Source organism: Pelophylax lessonae, assembly GCF_965119305.1.
Source record: "Pelophylax lessonae genome assembly, chromosome: 1".
NCBI lineage: Eukaryota > Metazoa > Chordata > Amphibia > Anura > Ranidae > Pelophylax > Pelophylax lessonae.
The window spans coordinates 664,475,753-664,491,179 of record NC_138768.1 but is presented as its reverse complement, the minus strand read 5'-3'; the positions used below and the strand labels follow the sequence as shown (position 1 = coordinate 664,491,179).

Genomic DNA, 15,427 nt, shown 5'->3' with positions numbered 1-15,427 from the left:
TGTTTCTACCGACCACTACATTGCTACTGTATGTTGTAGGAATGCTCAGGGGGGATAAAGGGAGGTGTGAGATACCAGTAGTGCCCAGAGCCCTTCTGGAGAGCAAAAATATAACTCAGAGCATTAAGTGAAAACCTCCTTTAACAGACTGGGTCTCGTATTTATTTATTTTTAACACAGTGACATGGTACTACCTGACCTGAATAATGTGAATTTAAATATTATTTGGTATCCTGTGGACAACCAACAGTTTCTAACATGCTGCCTTACTAGAAAAACATAGGTAACACTGATGCCAAGCACATACCTATCACTTTCAAAAGTCTTAGGATTTCCACAGTAAATAAGCACACTGCCCTCTGCAGGAGAGAGCACTTAACTGCAGGCACAGACATAATTTAGCATCCCCAACATAGCTAAACTCTAAACAATTAGTCTTTAATAATATCTATCACAACTAGTGTGCTTATGTCAACTGAACTGTAAAGCCATCAAATGGCTGGTGCCATAGCTGATCACATGTGCAGCACCATGGCAGCTGCAGATCAAACAAAGGCTAAGATGGCAGCTCCCCTATATTGGAGGTGAGCAAAAGGCAGACATGTTTAAAAGTATAGTATATTGGTATTGTGTTGGTTATTATTTAGGGCTGTGTTAGAGAAAGTGGTATATTATCTGCATTTGGTAGCTTGTCTTTTATTTTAATAGATGTTATTTATTCTATGTTTTATTTTAATTGTATGGATGTTTTATTTGTAGTGTAGTTTAAATTTGTTTTATTTGGTGCTAATGGCTGTTATTGGTAATTTTGTGTTTTTGTATCTTGTTCAGTTTATTGTTGTGATCTTGTGTTGTCTTTTGTTAAGCGTGTCTGTGTCACAACAATTTCCCAACTTCCCTTCGGGATTAATAAATTATTCTGTAACTCCTGCCTAGGTGGCAACCATGGCTCACTTCATGCAGTGGAGGTGTAATTGTAGCCCCCCCCCCCAGGGACAGAAAGTACTGTATGGTATTTGTAGGATCACCTAAAAGGGGAAAAAAAGGAAAGTGCCTGAAAACAAATGCAGCCACCTCATCTAAGGACTGGTAAGGTGCAATATATACACTTTTTGTTTAAGGCCCCTTTCACACAGACGGACCGTTCAGATCCGCCTGTTCGTTTTTTTGGTGGATCTGAATGGTCCCCCCATGCAGTCCTATGGGGCATCGGATGGCATCGGAGACATGTCCGCTGACATCCGACCCGATCCGTCAAATCTGGACAAATGGAAACCCTATTTTCCATCCGTCCAGCGGATCGGATGGGATCGGGTGAGAACGGACCGACAGTCCGTTCCCATCCGATTTCCCCCATAGAGATGCATGGGGAACTGACAGCTGTGTCTCCGCACACACCACGGAAACACAGCTGTCATCCTCCTGCTCAGCGGGGGATCGGCGGCTTGATCCCCCGCTGAGAAAAACGGCATCCGTCCGACGGACGGATAGTGTGAAAGGAGCCTAAGGGTTTAGATAGACTTTAAGATACTGGCTTTCCAGCTGCAATTATTTCCTGAGTTTTTTTTAGCAGTGATCCATTAAAATGTCTAGGTTTGCATGGGGTCCTCTTTCAATGTTATTCTGCAATCAGATTAGTGTATTTAGATAAAAACATGCTGCAGATACCAATAAAAGTGTTTTGTCTACCTATACAGAACACTAAGGCGTAGCACTTATGTAAAATATCTGCAGCTCAATACATGTCCTAATCTGTTAACTATAAATATCTACATCTTGTAAAATGTTTAAAACATGTAATACAGTTGGCACTGGGTGGATTGCATGGGATATGTGTATTATTGTTGTAGATATATCATGCAGGATATTTAATATTAAAGATCACTGAACATAAAAAAAAAGATATAGTTCCTGTATTAAACTATGGATGCATGTTTTCAAATGTCATATACTGTAGTATTCATTTATTGCAGGCAATTACCTTTATCTGCCTGTATAGTAACACAGAGGCAACCCTACAATAACGCCAGTAAGCAGAAGAGGGATGCCCATTTCCACAGTTTACATTATGTGAATGTTAAATTCTGGCCATTCAAATACATTGTTACTCATGGAGTACCTTGTGCAGTTTCAGATGCAGCAGCAGATCATGCTGCCAGTGAAATCTGCAATAGCAGTTCTCCGATGCCTTAAGAGGAAAATAGGTGTTTAAAGGGTGGCATCAGAAGGGGCATGCCATTCAAAATGAAATAGAGAAGAAAAACTTTGGCAAATAACACATTAAAAAGACACTGGCCAGAACTAGAAAATGGAAAGACATGGAAAATTCCACTATTGATAAAAAAATAAAAATAATATATATATATATATATATATATATATATATATATATATACACATACACACACACATATATATATATATATATATATATATATATAGTACTGTGCAAATGTTTTAGGCAGTTTTGGAAACATTCTGTAAGACAGGGTTGTCAATTTCATGGTTGCCGTCAAAGGGCCAGTTGTATCTGTAAGACTGGATGTCCAGACCCCCACTCCCTCTTACATTCAATGTCAACAGCCCCCCCCCACCACCATCAGAAGTCAAGAGTCCCCCCCCCCCCCATCCTTAAAGTGCACCTCCCTTACACCTTGTGCTGAAACTTGGGGCGGAACTGGGAAGCAGGAGCTGGAGTCTGATGAATGCTGAGACCAAGGAAGGCAGAGACAAAGGGGTGCTGCAGCTGCACAGAGAGGCACAGGATCTGTAGGGGTTATATTCTCCTCTCTGCTGGAAACGGAGGGGACAGATATGATCCTTTTTGCGGCTGCACAGATAAGAGCAGGATCTGGCAGAGGAGTTCTGTCCTCCTATCTGCTGCCAACTATGGAGACAAGGTGGGGGCAGAGGCGAGGGGGGTGCTGCAGCTGCAGGAGAGGTGTGAGGACCTTGTCTTTGACACATGTGCTGTAAGATAAAAAGGCTTTCAGAAATAGAAGTGATAATAGTTTATTTTTAGCAATTAACAAAATGGAAAGTTTATGAGCAGAAGAGAAATTCAAATGAATATTTGCCTTTTGCCTTCAAAACAGCATTAATACTTATAGGTGTACTTGCACACAGTTTTTGAAGGAACTCAGCAGGTAGGTTGTCCCAAACATCTTGGGGAACTAACCACAGATCTTCTGTGGACGTAGGCTGCCTATCCTTCTGTCCCTTCATGTAATGCCAGACAGACTCAATTATGTTGAGATCCGGGGTTTGTGGGGGCCAAACGATCACTTCCAGGACTCATTATTCTTTACACTCAAGATAGTTCTTAATGACATTGGATGCACCTTTGGGCTTGTTTTCCTGCTGCGGATTAAATTTGGGGCCAATCACACGTCTCCCTGATGGTATGACATGATGGATAAGTATCTGCCGGTATGTCTCAGCATTGAGGACACAGTTGATCCTGGCAAAATCTCCAACTCCATTTGCAGGAATGCAGCCCCAAACTTGCAAGGAACCTCCATAATGCTTCACTGTTGCCTGCAGGCACTCATTATTGTACAGCCAAATATTTCACATTTTGACTCATCAGTCCAAAGCACCTTCAGCCATTTTTCTGTACCCCATTTCCTAGGTTTCTGTGAATAGTTAAGTCGCTTAGCCTTGTTTCCACTTGGGAGGTATGGCTTTTTGGTCACAATTTTCTTCCATGAACCTAATTTTGGCCAGACCCATCCGGACAGTAGATGGGTGTACCTGGGTCCTACTGGTTTCTGCCATTTCTGTGCTGTTGACACTGCCGGACATCTTCTGATGTCGAAGAGAAGCATGATGTGTCTTTCATTTGCTGAATTAAGTTTCTTTGGCTGACCACTGCATCTACGGTCCTTAAGGTTGCCTGATCAATGGTGTCCTCAATGCTGAGAAATACAGGCAGATACTTATCCATCATGTAATACCATTAGGTAGGCATGTGATTGTGTCCAAATTTATCCTGTCGCAGGACAACAACCCCAAGTATACAATGTCATTAAGAACTATCTTCAGCATAAACAAGAACAAGGATTCCTGGAAATTATGGTCTGGCTCCCCCAAGACCCCTGATCTCAACATCATCGAGTCTGTCTGGGATTAATGAAAAGACAGAAGGATTTGAGACAACCTACAACCAGAGAAAAACTGTGGTTAGTTCTCCAAGATGTTTGGAACAACCTACCTGCTGAGTTCTTTCAAAAACTGTGTGCACAAGCACTGTGTGGACCTAGAGGAATTGATGCTTGTTTGAAGCCAAAGGGTAGTCACACCAAATATTGATTTGATCTGGAGTTTTCTTCTGTTCGCTCACTTTGCATTTTAATAAAAAAACATTTTAAAAAATTATATTTATATTTGAATGAATTTTTAATTTACAGCATTTATTTACACCTGCCTAAAACCTTTGCACAGTACTGTGTATATTGCTAAACAAGCAATTTTATAATTTAAAAGTTATTAAAAAAACTTTTCTACTTCAGTTTGTAGCCATCTAAGAACCAAAAATCCAAATGTTGCTTCTTTGTAACCATAGCAACAACAGGCATGAACAGCTTCAGGACTGTAAATTCTTACGATTCCCAACAGTTTTTCTTTCATTAAAACACTAAGACTGATTGTATGTTTATAGCAAGCAGGCAGTAGTAAATAACTGGAATTTATATTTTAGTACAGTTATACCTAAAACCATCTAAAGAAAGCCAACTTTTATTTGCATACTTGCATTTGTAGTGATGGTTATCGCAGATATTGTAACAAAGTCAGACATCTTCTGCTGTACAGATGCACAACTGTAACAAAACACAAAACTAAACATAAAAGAGGTAATTAATCCAACAATTATGCCAAAGTGGCTGTTATCCAGACCTTCAATTCAAACAGCAGCAGAGGTCCATATGGGCACCAACATCAAGTATTCAAGTCTTGTGAAAATTTGGCATGGTAACCTTTGCTGGAGAATTAAGAGTGTGATCGCTTGCTACTGTCATGCGTTACCTCCACCTCATCAGGCTCCGACACTGGCACATTTACATCCTGCTCTGGAGAGTCCGTGCTGTAGAGCTCCTCAGGAATGTTGGCAGAGGTGGGTGTGGTTTGCGGTGTTATTGTCTGACCAAACCCTTGATAATGTCCAGATGGGGATGGTGGCACAGAAGGTTCTGCAGATATGGGATCCTGAGTAGATGAAGAAAGCAAGCTGGTGTGCTCGTTTTGATCAAGATCATCAGGAAAAAACATCTTTCTTGGTCTGCCCAAGACTGTCCTTCCTACAAAGCAGAACAAAACACATTCATAGGTGTAGATATCACATTTTGTAGAGGGATCCAAATGACTGTTAGCCACTCTAGTGATTTCCATGGTCAAAATATGAGGACAACATATAATCTATGCAAGCAGGACCGTCAAAATCCAACTAACCCATCAACCGAATGCCACCCTAGTTATAAACCTCATATTTTCTGACAACTGTTACAAAGTCTACATCTCAAAGTCAGGACCACACAGAGCTAATATTTCGGTATAACATACTTCAGGATGGCAGCGCACAGACCAAGCAGCATGTAGCTTTCTTCGGGAAACCAGCAAGAGATCAGTGTGTAAGATGGACGAATGTAAAGTGGCCCCATCATTAAACTTCATATAGTAGTGCAAACATTTGGCTACTGCTAGGGAGATAAACTCACCTCTATCCTTCTCATGAATTTTCCAAAATTATACGAACCAAACATGGATCTCCAAAAAAGTGCAAATGATAAATTTTACTGAATCAGCCTAAAAATAAGCCTAATGATTAGGCTGCGTCAGTGAAAAGCACCAAAGAATTGCTTGTCATGCTGTTTTCTACATTTGTAAATTTATAAAGGAGCTTTGGAGAACCACATGAAGTTTATGTCACATGTCAGTCTTATGGGATCACATTATGGCTCCTGTATAAACTGTTGTTTTTTGAATTACAATGCATATGTCCTCAACGTGTGGTGGTTCAGCTTTCTACTACAGCGACAACACAACTTACTGAAGTGTGGAGAAGGGTGTTGGGCCTAATGTCTGCACAAATCCTGTGTCCTAATGTCTGCACAGGAATGAACTGATGGGAGACCGTTTGTGCTGGGGAGTCCCTCTCCTCTATGACAGCCAGAGACTGAAGCTGTGTCATGGCTCTAACATGATTAGGTACTTTAAGACATCATTCGTTTATTGAAGGTCTGGGAAGAATTCTACATTTTTCCATGTTAGGTTTATGTATTTTAAATTTAAAAAATATATCTTTCTTGCCATGAATTAAAAAGTGCTTCTTTCTATACTACCACAACATGCCTATAGTGGCAGCATAGAATCTATTGTTTTCAATCACTCAGAAATAGTCCAATAGCCAGGCAGTGAAGTAAATGAATAAGCAAGGCAAACAAGTGTGCAGTGCAGCTAGTAGGAAGCAAGACAGCATTATAATTAGCAAATATGGCTGCCCCTATGCACATGAATAATTACAAACTATACATTGAAAATAAAAAACAAATACATCAATGCACACTAATAAGATTCAGATTCACTGAGAAGGATCAGGTATCAGGGAACACTAGGAAAGTAAGGGAAGAAGAAAAAAAAAAAGACTCCCCGAAGAGATTCTTAAAGAATCACGGTCTAAAAATATTGCATTTGGAGAACTGTATGGGGTTACTATTTGCAGTAATATTTAGCATATTCATTCAAAACTGCTAACCTTAACTTATGGACAAGGCCAGTGTTGTGCCAGGAATGTAGCATTGCTTTTTAAAGGAGATTTAATTTATGTGAAATGGGAGGATATTTATTAAAAAAATGAATGTGACAATAACCACGTGACCTCCAGCATATAACCCCCGTTCATGACCAGGCCATTTTTTGCAATACTGCACTGTGTTACTTTAACTGACAATTGCACGGTCATGTGACGCTGTACCCAAATAAATTTTTCCCCACAAATAGAGCTTTCTTTTGGTGGTATTTGATCACCTCTGCAGTTTTTATTTTTTGCGCTATAAAACAAAAAAAGACAAGTTTAAAAAAAAAAATATTTTTTACTTTCTGCTATAAAACACATCCAATAAAAAAAAAATTCAGAGATTGAGGCCTATATGTATTCTGCTACATATTTTTGGTAAAAAAATCCCAGAAATACTGATTGGTTTGCGCAAAAGTTATAGCGTCTACAAACTATGGGATATTTTTATTTATTTTTACTAGTAATGGCAGCGATCAGCAACTTATAGCAGGACTGTGATATTGCGGTGGACAAATCAGACACTAATTGCCACTTTTTGGGGACCTGTGACACTAATACAGTGATCAGTACTAAACAATATGCACTGTCACTGTACTGACACTGGCTGGGAAGGGGTTAACATCAGGGGCGATCAAAGGGTTAACTGTGTGCCTAGCTGGTGTTTAACTACTGTGGGGGAGGTGCTTGTACAAAAGAAAGGCATGCCCCTGCTTTTCAGAGAAACAGGATTCATGCCCTCTGTACTGACAGAATGGCTATCTGCCTTGTTTACATGGGCAGACCGCCCTTCTGCCTTTGTAAGGAAGCATTGGCGGGTGCTTCCAGGCATCGAGTCATCAGCCATACCCGCCGATCAGCTCCCGCTGTGTATAATCACAGCAGGAGCAGGTTACTGCCGAATCACAAACTATGATACAGGATACTGCACAGCAGAGCCGCCTTATATGTAAGTTATATGGTCAGCAAGCAGTTAACCAAACTCTCGCTGCAAGCATATCTTCCTGGTGCATGTGTTTTAACCAACAGTAACTGATTCACCTCCAGTGAATGTCATTTCATTCCTTTATAAATAGGCTCCTCAGTCTCAAACTTTGCCAGGGTCATATATATTAGGACAGCTTGGAAAATATAAATAAAGGTATGTGGGTGCAAAAGATTTACACCTGTCCTAATTGAATGCAATATTTATTCTTGCATAAAAAGTACCAACCCAGTTTTCCATTATGTATAAGATAGCAGAAATTCCCTTACCAACATTGCGTACTTGCTCAGATATGTCTGCCCGTATATCCGATACATCCCACATGGCAAGAAAGGAGTCAAAACACGAGCCTTCCTCTGCCTCCTGTACGTATGGCTTGTATGAAAAGCTTATGTGATGGGCTATGGCAGCCAAGAACATTTCAACACAAATAACAAAATCCTGAAACAAAGAAGGAGTAAAAAAAATTTGATTTGTTCTCACTAAAATCCCTATACATGTGTGTTTTCCCAAATCAAAGGTTCAAGTTCTTAATCAGGTTCTAAGGGATTTCCATGCCCAATGGGAGATTAACAAATATTTCTAGCTTGTAAACCACAATATATAAAAAGTGTTGAACCATACCAAGTATGAAAACCCCAGCTTTAATACATTTACTTTCTTTAACTTAGTCTTAAAATAATGCTTTTTTTCGAGTTTTCTTAAAGCCAAAACATAACAGAGGGCTGAGCAAGCCCCGAATTGTGGGGAGGCAGTGCATAGGATCATTTGTCCCATGCCTGGGTATGCCAGGTATTTCTTGGGCCTAGGAGGATGAATGGAGATGCTTTAAAAGTCCATGGAAATGGAGTAAAGAATTCTTATGGTGTTTCCTATGCAGTGCGATTTCTAAAGGCCAGTAAGGCAGCCGCACATTTTTATGGAAGGACCTTGGTGACTAACTTTCATGTAGCATTAAAGCTTTACCTGTCAGAACTGGCTGTGATAGGAGGTCTGAGAGGCTGTTGTAAGTAGGTTTATGAATCTCAAATTGCCTGCAATTTTATGTTTTTTCCAGTGTCAAAGTCTCTTTAGAGCCCATTCACACTGCCGCGACTTGTCAAGCGATTTGTCAGCCTGACAAGTCGCGGTCGGTCGTGGTCCATTAAGTAGTACAGGACCCGTTCTAATAGGAGCGACACAAGTTACTCCGACTTAGAAAAAGGGTCCTGTACTACTTTGGGCGACCTCGGAGCGACTTGCATAGACTTTCATTATGTGAAGTCCCTGCAAGTCACGCCGAAGTCGTGGTGCACAGCGGTGCACGCGACTTTACAGGTCGCCCCCCGAAGTCATGTCACCTCAGTGTGAACCGGCTCTGAAAGTGGATATAAACAAACAATACAAAAACACTGCAACCAGGCAGATCTTTACTGCAGAAGAGACATACTATGGAGTTGATTTACTAAAGTTGGAGAGTGCAAAATCTGGTGCAGCTCTGCATAGAAGCCAATAGCTTTGAGGTTTTCTTTTTTTGTCAAAGCCTAATTAAAAAAGCTGAAGTTAGAAGTGAACCCCTATGTCTCTTCTACAGTAAAACAAACTTGGGAGTCATCACCGCTGACCAATCAAGAGGCCAAACACCCAGCACCCAGAAGAATATGTCAGCAGTTGACGAGGGAACTAACAGTCGCATTACAGGAACAAAGAGGAGTATTCTGCAGACTTTTGTTTCCCTTAAGGCAGGGGTGGGGAACCTTTTTTCTGCCAAGGGCCATTTGGATTTTTGTAACATCATTCAGGGGCCGTACAAAATGTATGCATAAATGTAATAGGCATTGCTTTGCGGCAAAAAACGCTGTAAAAAAAATTGCGTGACTTTGAGGTCACAAAAGTGTGAAAGAGGCCTTCAGTAATCAAGGTATAGTGTGCCCCCTTTCAATGCAGACTGACCACAGCGTGCCCCCCTTTCAATGCAGAGTGACCACAGCATGCCCCCTTTCAATGCAGACTGACCACAGCGTGCCCCCCTTTCAATGCGGAGTGACCACAGCGTGCCCCCTTTCAATGCGGAGTGACCACAGCGTGCCCCCTTTCAATGCGGAGTGCCCACAGCGTGCCCCCTTTCAATGCGGAGTGCCCACAGCGTGCCCCCTTTCAATGCGGAGTGCCCCCTTTCAATGCGGAGTGCCCACAGCGTGCCCCCTTTCAATGCAGAGTGCCCAGAGCGTGCCCCCTTTCAATGCGGAGTGCCCAGAGCGTGCTCCCTTTCAATGCGGAGTGCCCACAGCGTGCCCCCTTTCAATGCGGAGTGACCACAGCATGCCCCCCTTTCAATGAGTAGTGACCACAGCATGCCCCCTTTCAATGCGGAGTGACCACAGCGTGCCCCCTTTCAATGCGGAGTGACCACAGCGTGCCCCCTTTCAATGCGGAGTGACCACAGCGTGCCCCTTTTCAATGCGGAGTGCCCAGAGTGTGCCCCCCTTTCAATGCGGAGTGACCACAGCGTGCCCCCTTTAAATGCAGAGTGACCACAGCGTGCGTGCCCAGAGCGTGCCCCTTTTCAATGCGGAGTGCCCAGAGCGTGCCCCTTCTCAATGCGGAGTGCCCAGAGCGTGCCCCCTTTCAATGCGGAGTGCCCACAGCGTGCCCCCTTTCAATGCGGAGTGCCCACAGCGTGCCCCCTTTCAATGCGGAGTGCCCACAGCGTGCCCCCTTTCAATGCGGAGTGCTCACAGCGTGCCCCCTTTCAATGCGGAGTGCCCACAGCGTGCCCCCTTTCAATGCGGAGTGCCCCCTTTCAATGCGGAGTGCCCACAGCGTGCCCCCTTTCAATGCAGAGTGCCCAGAGCGTGCCCCCTTTCAATGCGGAGTGCCCAGAGCGTGCCCCCTTTCAATGTGGAGTGCCCAGAGCATGCCCCCTTTCAATGCGGAGTGCCCAAAGCGTGCCCCCTTTCAATGCGGAGTGCCCCCTTTCAATGCAGAGTGCCCACAGCGTGCCCCCTTTCAATGCGGAGTGCCCAGAGCGTGCCCCCTTTCAATGCGGAGTGCCCACAGTGTGCCCCCTTTCAATGCGGAGGGATTGACCACAATGCAGAGTGAACAGCGTGCCAAGCCCCAGTGCACTTGACTTACCTGTTGTAGCGGCGGGCGGCTTCCTCTCTTCGAGTCCTCCCGCGTCCCGCCTCCTCCTTGGCCAATGACATTGGCCGAGGAGGAGGCGGATCCGTGAGACAGTAGCGAATTTTCATTCGCTACTGTCACACAAATGGGCGGGCTCGAGGCGCACTGCTCTGCACCTCGGGTCTACCCTTTTCGGAGATTCACAGTGTCAGAACGGAGCCATCGGCTCCTTCTGACACAGCGGCACAGGTGGGGGGGGGGGGGGGGGGCGGATCGCAACGATTGTGCGGGGCGGCCAGAAGGATGGTGCGGGCCGCAGGTTCCCCACCCCTGCCTTAAGGTAAAAATTGCTCCATGCTGCCCTCTATTCTCCAATCATATTCAAATCTGCTGTTGAAACTTCACAGAACAAAACAAGTCTGACATTTTCTAACTAACATATTTATTGTGTGATCAATTTCTCAGCATTATTAAATCATTTATCCTTCCACCTTTTTAAAAAATTGTGCCTTTTTTGCCACGTCCACTTTGTTCTGTTAAAATGTGAAGCCCCTGTGCTAACAATTTCAAGTATTACACAATGGGGAGATTTAATAAAACTTGAGCACTCAGAATCTGGTGCAGCTGTGCATGGTAGCCAATCAGCTTCCAACTTCAGCTTGTTCAATTAAGCTTTGGCAATGAAACCTGGAAGCTGAAGTATTGGGACGCCTGTCTTTGCAAGCACATGAACTGTAATGGCATCCCAGTCTTGTCTGTAGGGTTCAGTTTTGAGTTGGCCCACTCTTTGCAGCTATAACAGCTTCAACTCTTCTGGAAAGGCTGTCCACAAGGTTTAGGAGTGTGTCTATGGGAATGTTTGACCATTCTTCCAGAAGCACATTGGTGAGGTCAGGCACTGATGTTGGAGAGAAGGCCTGGCTCACAGTCTCCGCTTTAATTCATCCCAATGGTGTTCTATCGTGTTGAGGTCAGGACTCTGTGCAGGCCAGTCAAGTTACTCCACCCCAAACTCGCTCATCCATGTCTTTTTGGACCCTGCTTTATGCACTGATGCGCACTCATGTTGAAACAAGAAGAGGCAATCCCCAAACTGTTCCCACAAAGCTGGGAGCATGACATTTCCAAAATGTCTTGGTATGCTGATGCCTTAAGAGTTCCCTTTACTGGAACTAAGGGGCCAGAGTCCTGACCTAGACCCGAACACCTTTGGGATTAATTAGAGACGAGACTGAGAGCCAGGCCTTCTCGTTCACATCAGTGTCTGACCTCACAAATGTGCTTCTGGAAGAATGGTCAAACATTTCCATAGACACACTCCTAAACCTTGGGGACAGCCTTCCCAGAAGAGTTGAAGCAAAGGGTGGGCAAACTCAATATTGAATTCTACGGACTAAGACTGGGATACCATCTAAGTTCATGTGCATGTAAAGGCAGGCGTCCAATACTTTTGGTAATATTATATATACACACACACATACAGTATCTCACAAAAGGGAGTACACCCCTCACATTTTTGTAAATATTTTATTATAGCTTTTCATGTGACAACACTGAAGAAATGACAGTTTGCTACAATGTAAAGTAGTGAGTGTAAAGCTTGTATAACAGTGTACATTTGCTGTCCCCTAAAAATTACTCAACACAGCCATTATTGTCTAAGCGACTGGCAACAAAAAAGTGAGTACACCCCTAAGTGAAAATGTCTAAATTGGGCCCAAAGTGTCAATATTTTGTGTGGCCACCATTATTTTCCAGCACTGCCTTAACCCTCTTGGGCATGGAGTTCACCAGAGCTTCACAGGTTGCCACTGGAGTCCTCTCTCACTCCTCCATGATGACATCACAGAGCTGGTGGATGTTCGAGACCTTGCGCTCTTCCACCTTCTGTTTGAGGATGCCCCACAGATGCTCAATAGGGTTTAGGTCTGGAGACATGCTTGGCCAGTCCATCACCTTTGCCCTCAGCTTCTATAGCAAGGCAGTGGTTGTCTTGGAGCTGTTTTTGGGGAGGTTATGTTGGAATACTGCCCTGCAACCCAGTCTCCAAAGGGAGGGGATGATGCTCTGCTTCAGTATGTCACAGTACATGTTGGCATTCATGGTTCCCTCAATGAACTGTAGCTCCCCAGTTCCGGCAGCTCTCATGCAGCCCCAGACCATGACACTCCCACCACAATGCTTGACTCTAGGCAAGACACACTTGTGTTTGTAGTCCTCACCTGGTTGCCGCCACACGGTTGAAAGCATCTGAACCAAAGAAGTTTATCTTGGTCTCATCAGACCACAGGACCATGTCCTTAGTCTGCTTGTCTTCAGCAAACTGTTTGCGGGCTTTCTTTGGCATCACCTTTAGAAGAAGCTTCTATCTGGGATGACAGCCATGCAGAGCAATTTGATGCAGTGTGTGGCATATGGTCTGAGCACTGACAGGCTGACCCCCCACCCCTTCAACCTCTGCAGCAATGCTGGCAGCACTTATACGTCTATTTCCCAATGACAACTTCTGGATATGACGCTGAGCACGTGCACTCAACTTGTGTGGTCAACCATGGCGAGGCCTGTTCTGAGTGGAACCTGTAGTCTTAAACCACTGTATGGTCTTGGCCACCGTGCTGCAGCTCAGTTTCAGGGTCTTGGCAATCTTCTTGTAGCCTAAGCCATCTTTATGAAGAACAACAATTCTTTTTTTCCGATACTCAGAGAGTTCTTTGCCATGAGCTGCCATGTTGAACTTTCAGTGACCAGTATGAGAGAGTGAGAGCGATAACACCAAATTTAACACACCTGCTCCCCATTAACAACTTAGACCTTGTAACACTAACGAGTGAAAATGGCTAATTGGGCCCAATTTGGACATTCTCACTTAGGGGTGTACTCACTTTTGTTGCCAGCAGTTTAGACAAAAACCGGCTGTGTGGTGAGTTATTTTGAGGGGACAGAAAATTTACACTGTAAGGCTACGTTCACATCTTTGTGTTGCTATTTACCGGCATTTTTGTGCAGGCGTTTTTAGGTTGACAAGTGACCAATGGAAAAAATTAAAAAACACCTGTAATCTGCCCAAAAAAGAAGCTCATGTACTTTTTTGAGCGTTGGGCGTTTTGCCTAAAACGTCAAAACGCTCAGATGTGAACAGGGGCCATTGAAATGAATAGGATTTGTCTTCTTGGGCGTTTTTTGAGCTGATCATAGAGCAGAAAAAACGCCCACATGTGAACTTAGCCTTGTACAAGCTGTACACTCACTACATTACATTGTAGCAAAGTGTTATTTCTTCAGTGTTGTCATAAGAAAAGATATAATAAAATATTTACAAAAATGTGAGGGGTGTACTCACTTTTGTGAGATACTGTATATATATATATATATATATATATATATATATATATATATATACATACACACACACACACACAGTATATATTTATACACACAGAAATAGATATGTACATATGTAAGCTATACAAGCACCATGTAGCAGAGATCAATCCGAAATGATTACACAATACTCTGCAATCAGGTTGACTGATGGCTACAAGATACAATTGTATGATATTTGTGTAGCTTACTCCATAGGGAGCAAATTGTTCTGTTTAATAATCATTTGTTACCCCTAGCTGTTAAGTGCTAGCTATTTGTTCAAAGGAGTGGGTTTTTTTTTTTGAGTTGCATTTGAGTTTTTTTTTTAGGTGAATTTTATAGCAAATAAAAATTAGAAGAGAAAAATGTGCCTAGCAGTCAAAGCACGTGTAAAAGCTGCAACAAGTAACAGCAAAAGGTACCAAAAGCCACAAGTGAATCATGAGGCATTAGCTGGGAATCACTACATTAGATGATGGTTGTATCTTGTGTAATGATATAGTCATCTAAAGACTTATTTTTCACCCAAAAATATACCTACATTTTGATATAGTATGACCATAACAAATGACAGAACCACAACATCAAGCTTCTATTTGTACTGATAGAACAATGGGGAAATAGAAAAATCACCCAAGGAATGCACTGACAAAATCAGAGTTGTACCTGCAGTCCCGTCGCAACATCTTGGACAGACTTCCAGTCCCATGTATGTTTATCAGAAATAATACCAATTTTAACCATGAGTGCAATCAATACTGCTTGCCTGATAAAAGTAAATAAATAAACAATGCATCACTTTATATGATGCAACAAGTAGTATACACAACATGCTGGTTCAAGTCTATTTTTATGAACAGGTTACATTGTACAAATGCTAAACCTACTTTACAATAATTCTTCCACATAATTGTGGTAAAGGCTGGTAGAGGAGAACAGGATATATACTTGTCTACAAGCCTCTTTTTCAAGTGAGCATCTAGTGATACTTCAACACTACGCCTTCTCATCTTAACCACCTTGCTCCCATGTTATTATAAATGGAAAAGCCCTGTAATACGCTTGCTGTATAGATTACAGCTCTGGGTTTCCACAGCAGGCAACGTGTCATATGCTTAGGCAATAAATAGTTCATGTGATCTTGGATATTTGGTCATATATGACAGAGATTATCAGAGATCAAA

At 42.9% G+C, this 15,427-nt stretch overlaps 1 protein-coding gene across 1 annotated transcript in view; it reads right to left on the bottom strand.

Annotated features, from left to right (window-relative positions):
• Window positions 1-4,721: 4,721 nt before the first annotated feature.
• TMEM184C (transmembrane protein 184C) overlaps window positions 4,722-15,427 on the bottom strand; it is a 36,986-nt gene continuing 26,280 nt past the window's right edge. Inside the window, exons 8-10 of the mRNA XM_082245572.1 lie at window positions 14,910-15,009; window positions 8,045-8,216; window positions 4,722-5,297 (exon numbers count right to left, since the gene is read on the bottom strand). Coding sequence (XP_082101698.1) covers window positions 4,990-5,297; window positions 8,045-8,216; window positions 14,910-15,009 — 580 coding nt within the window. The 3' untranslated portion in view covers window positions 4,722-4,989. The remainder of the gene's footprint in view (window positions 5,298-8,044; window positions 8,217-14,909; window positions 15,010-15,427) is intronic.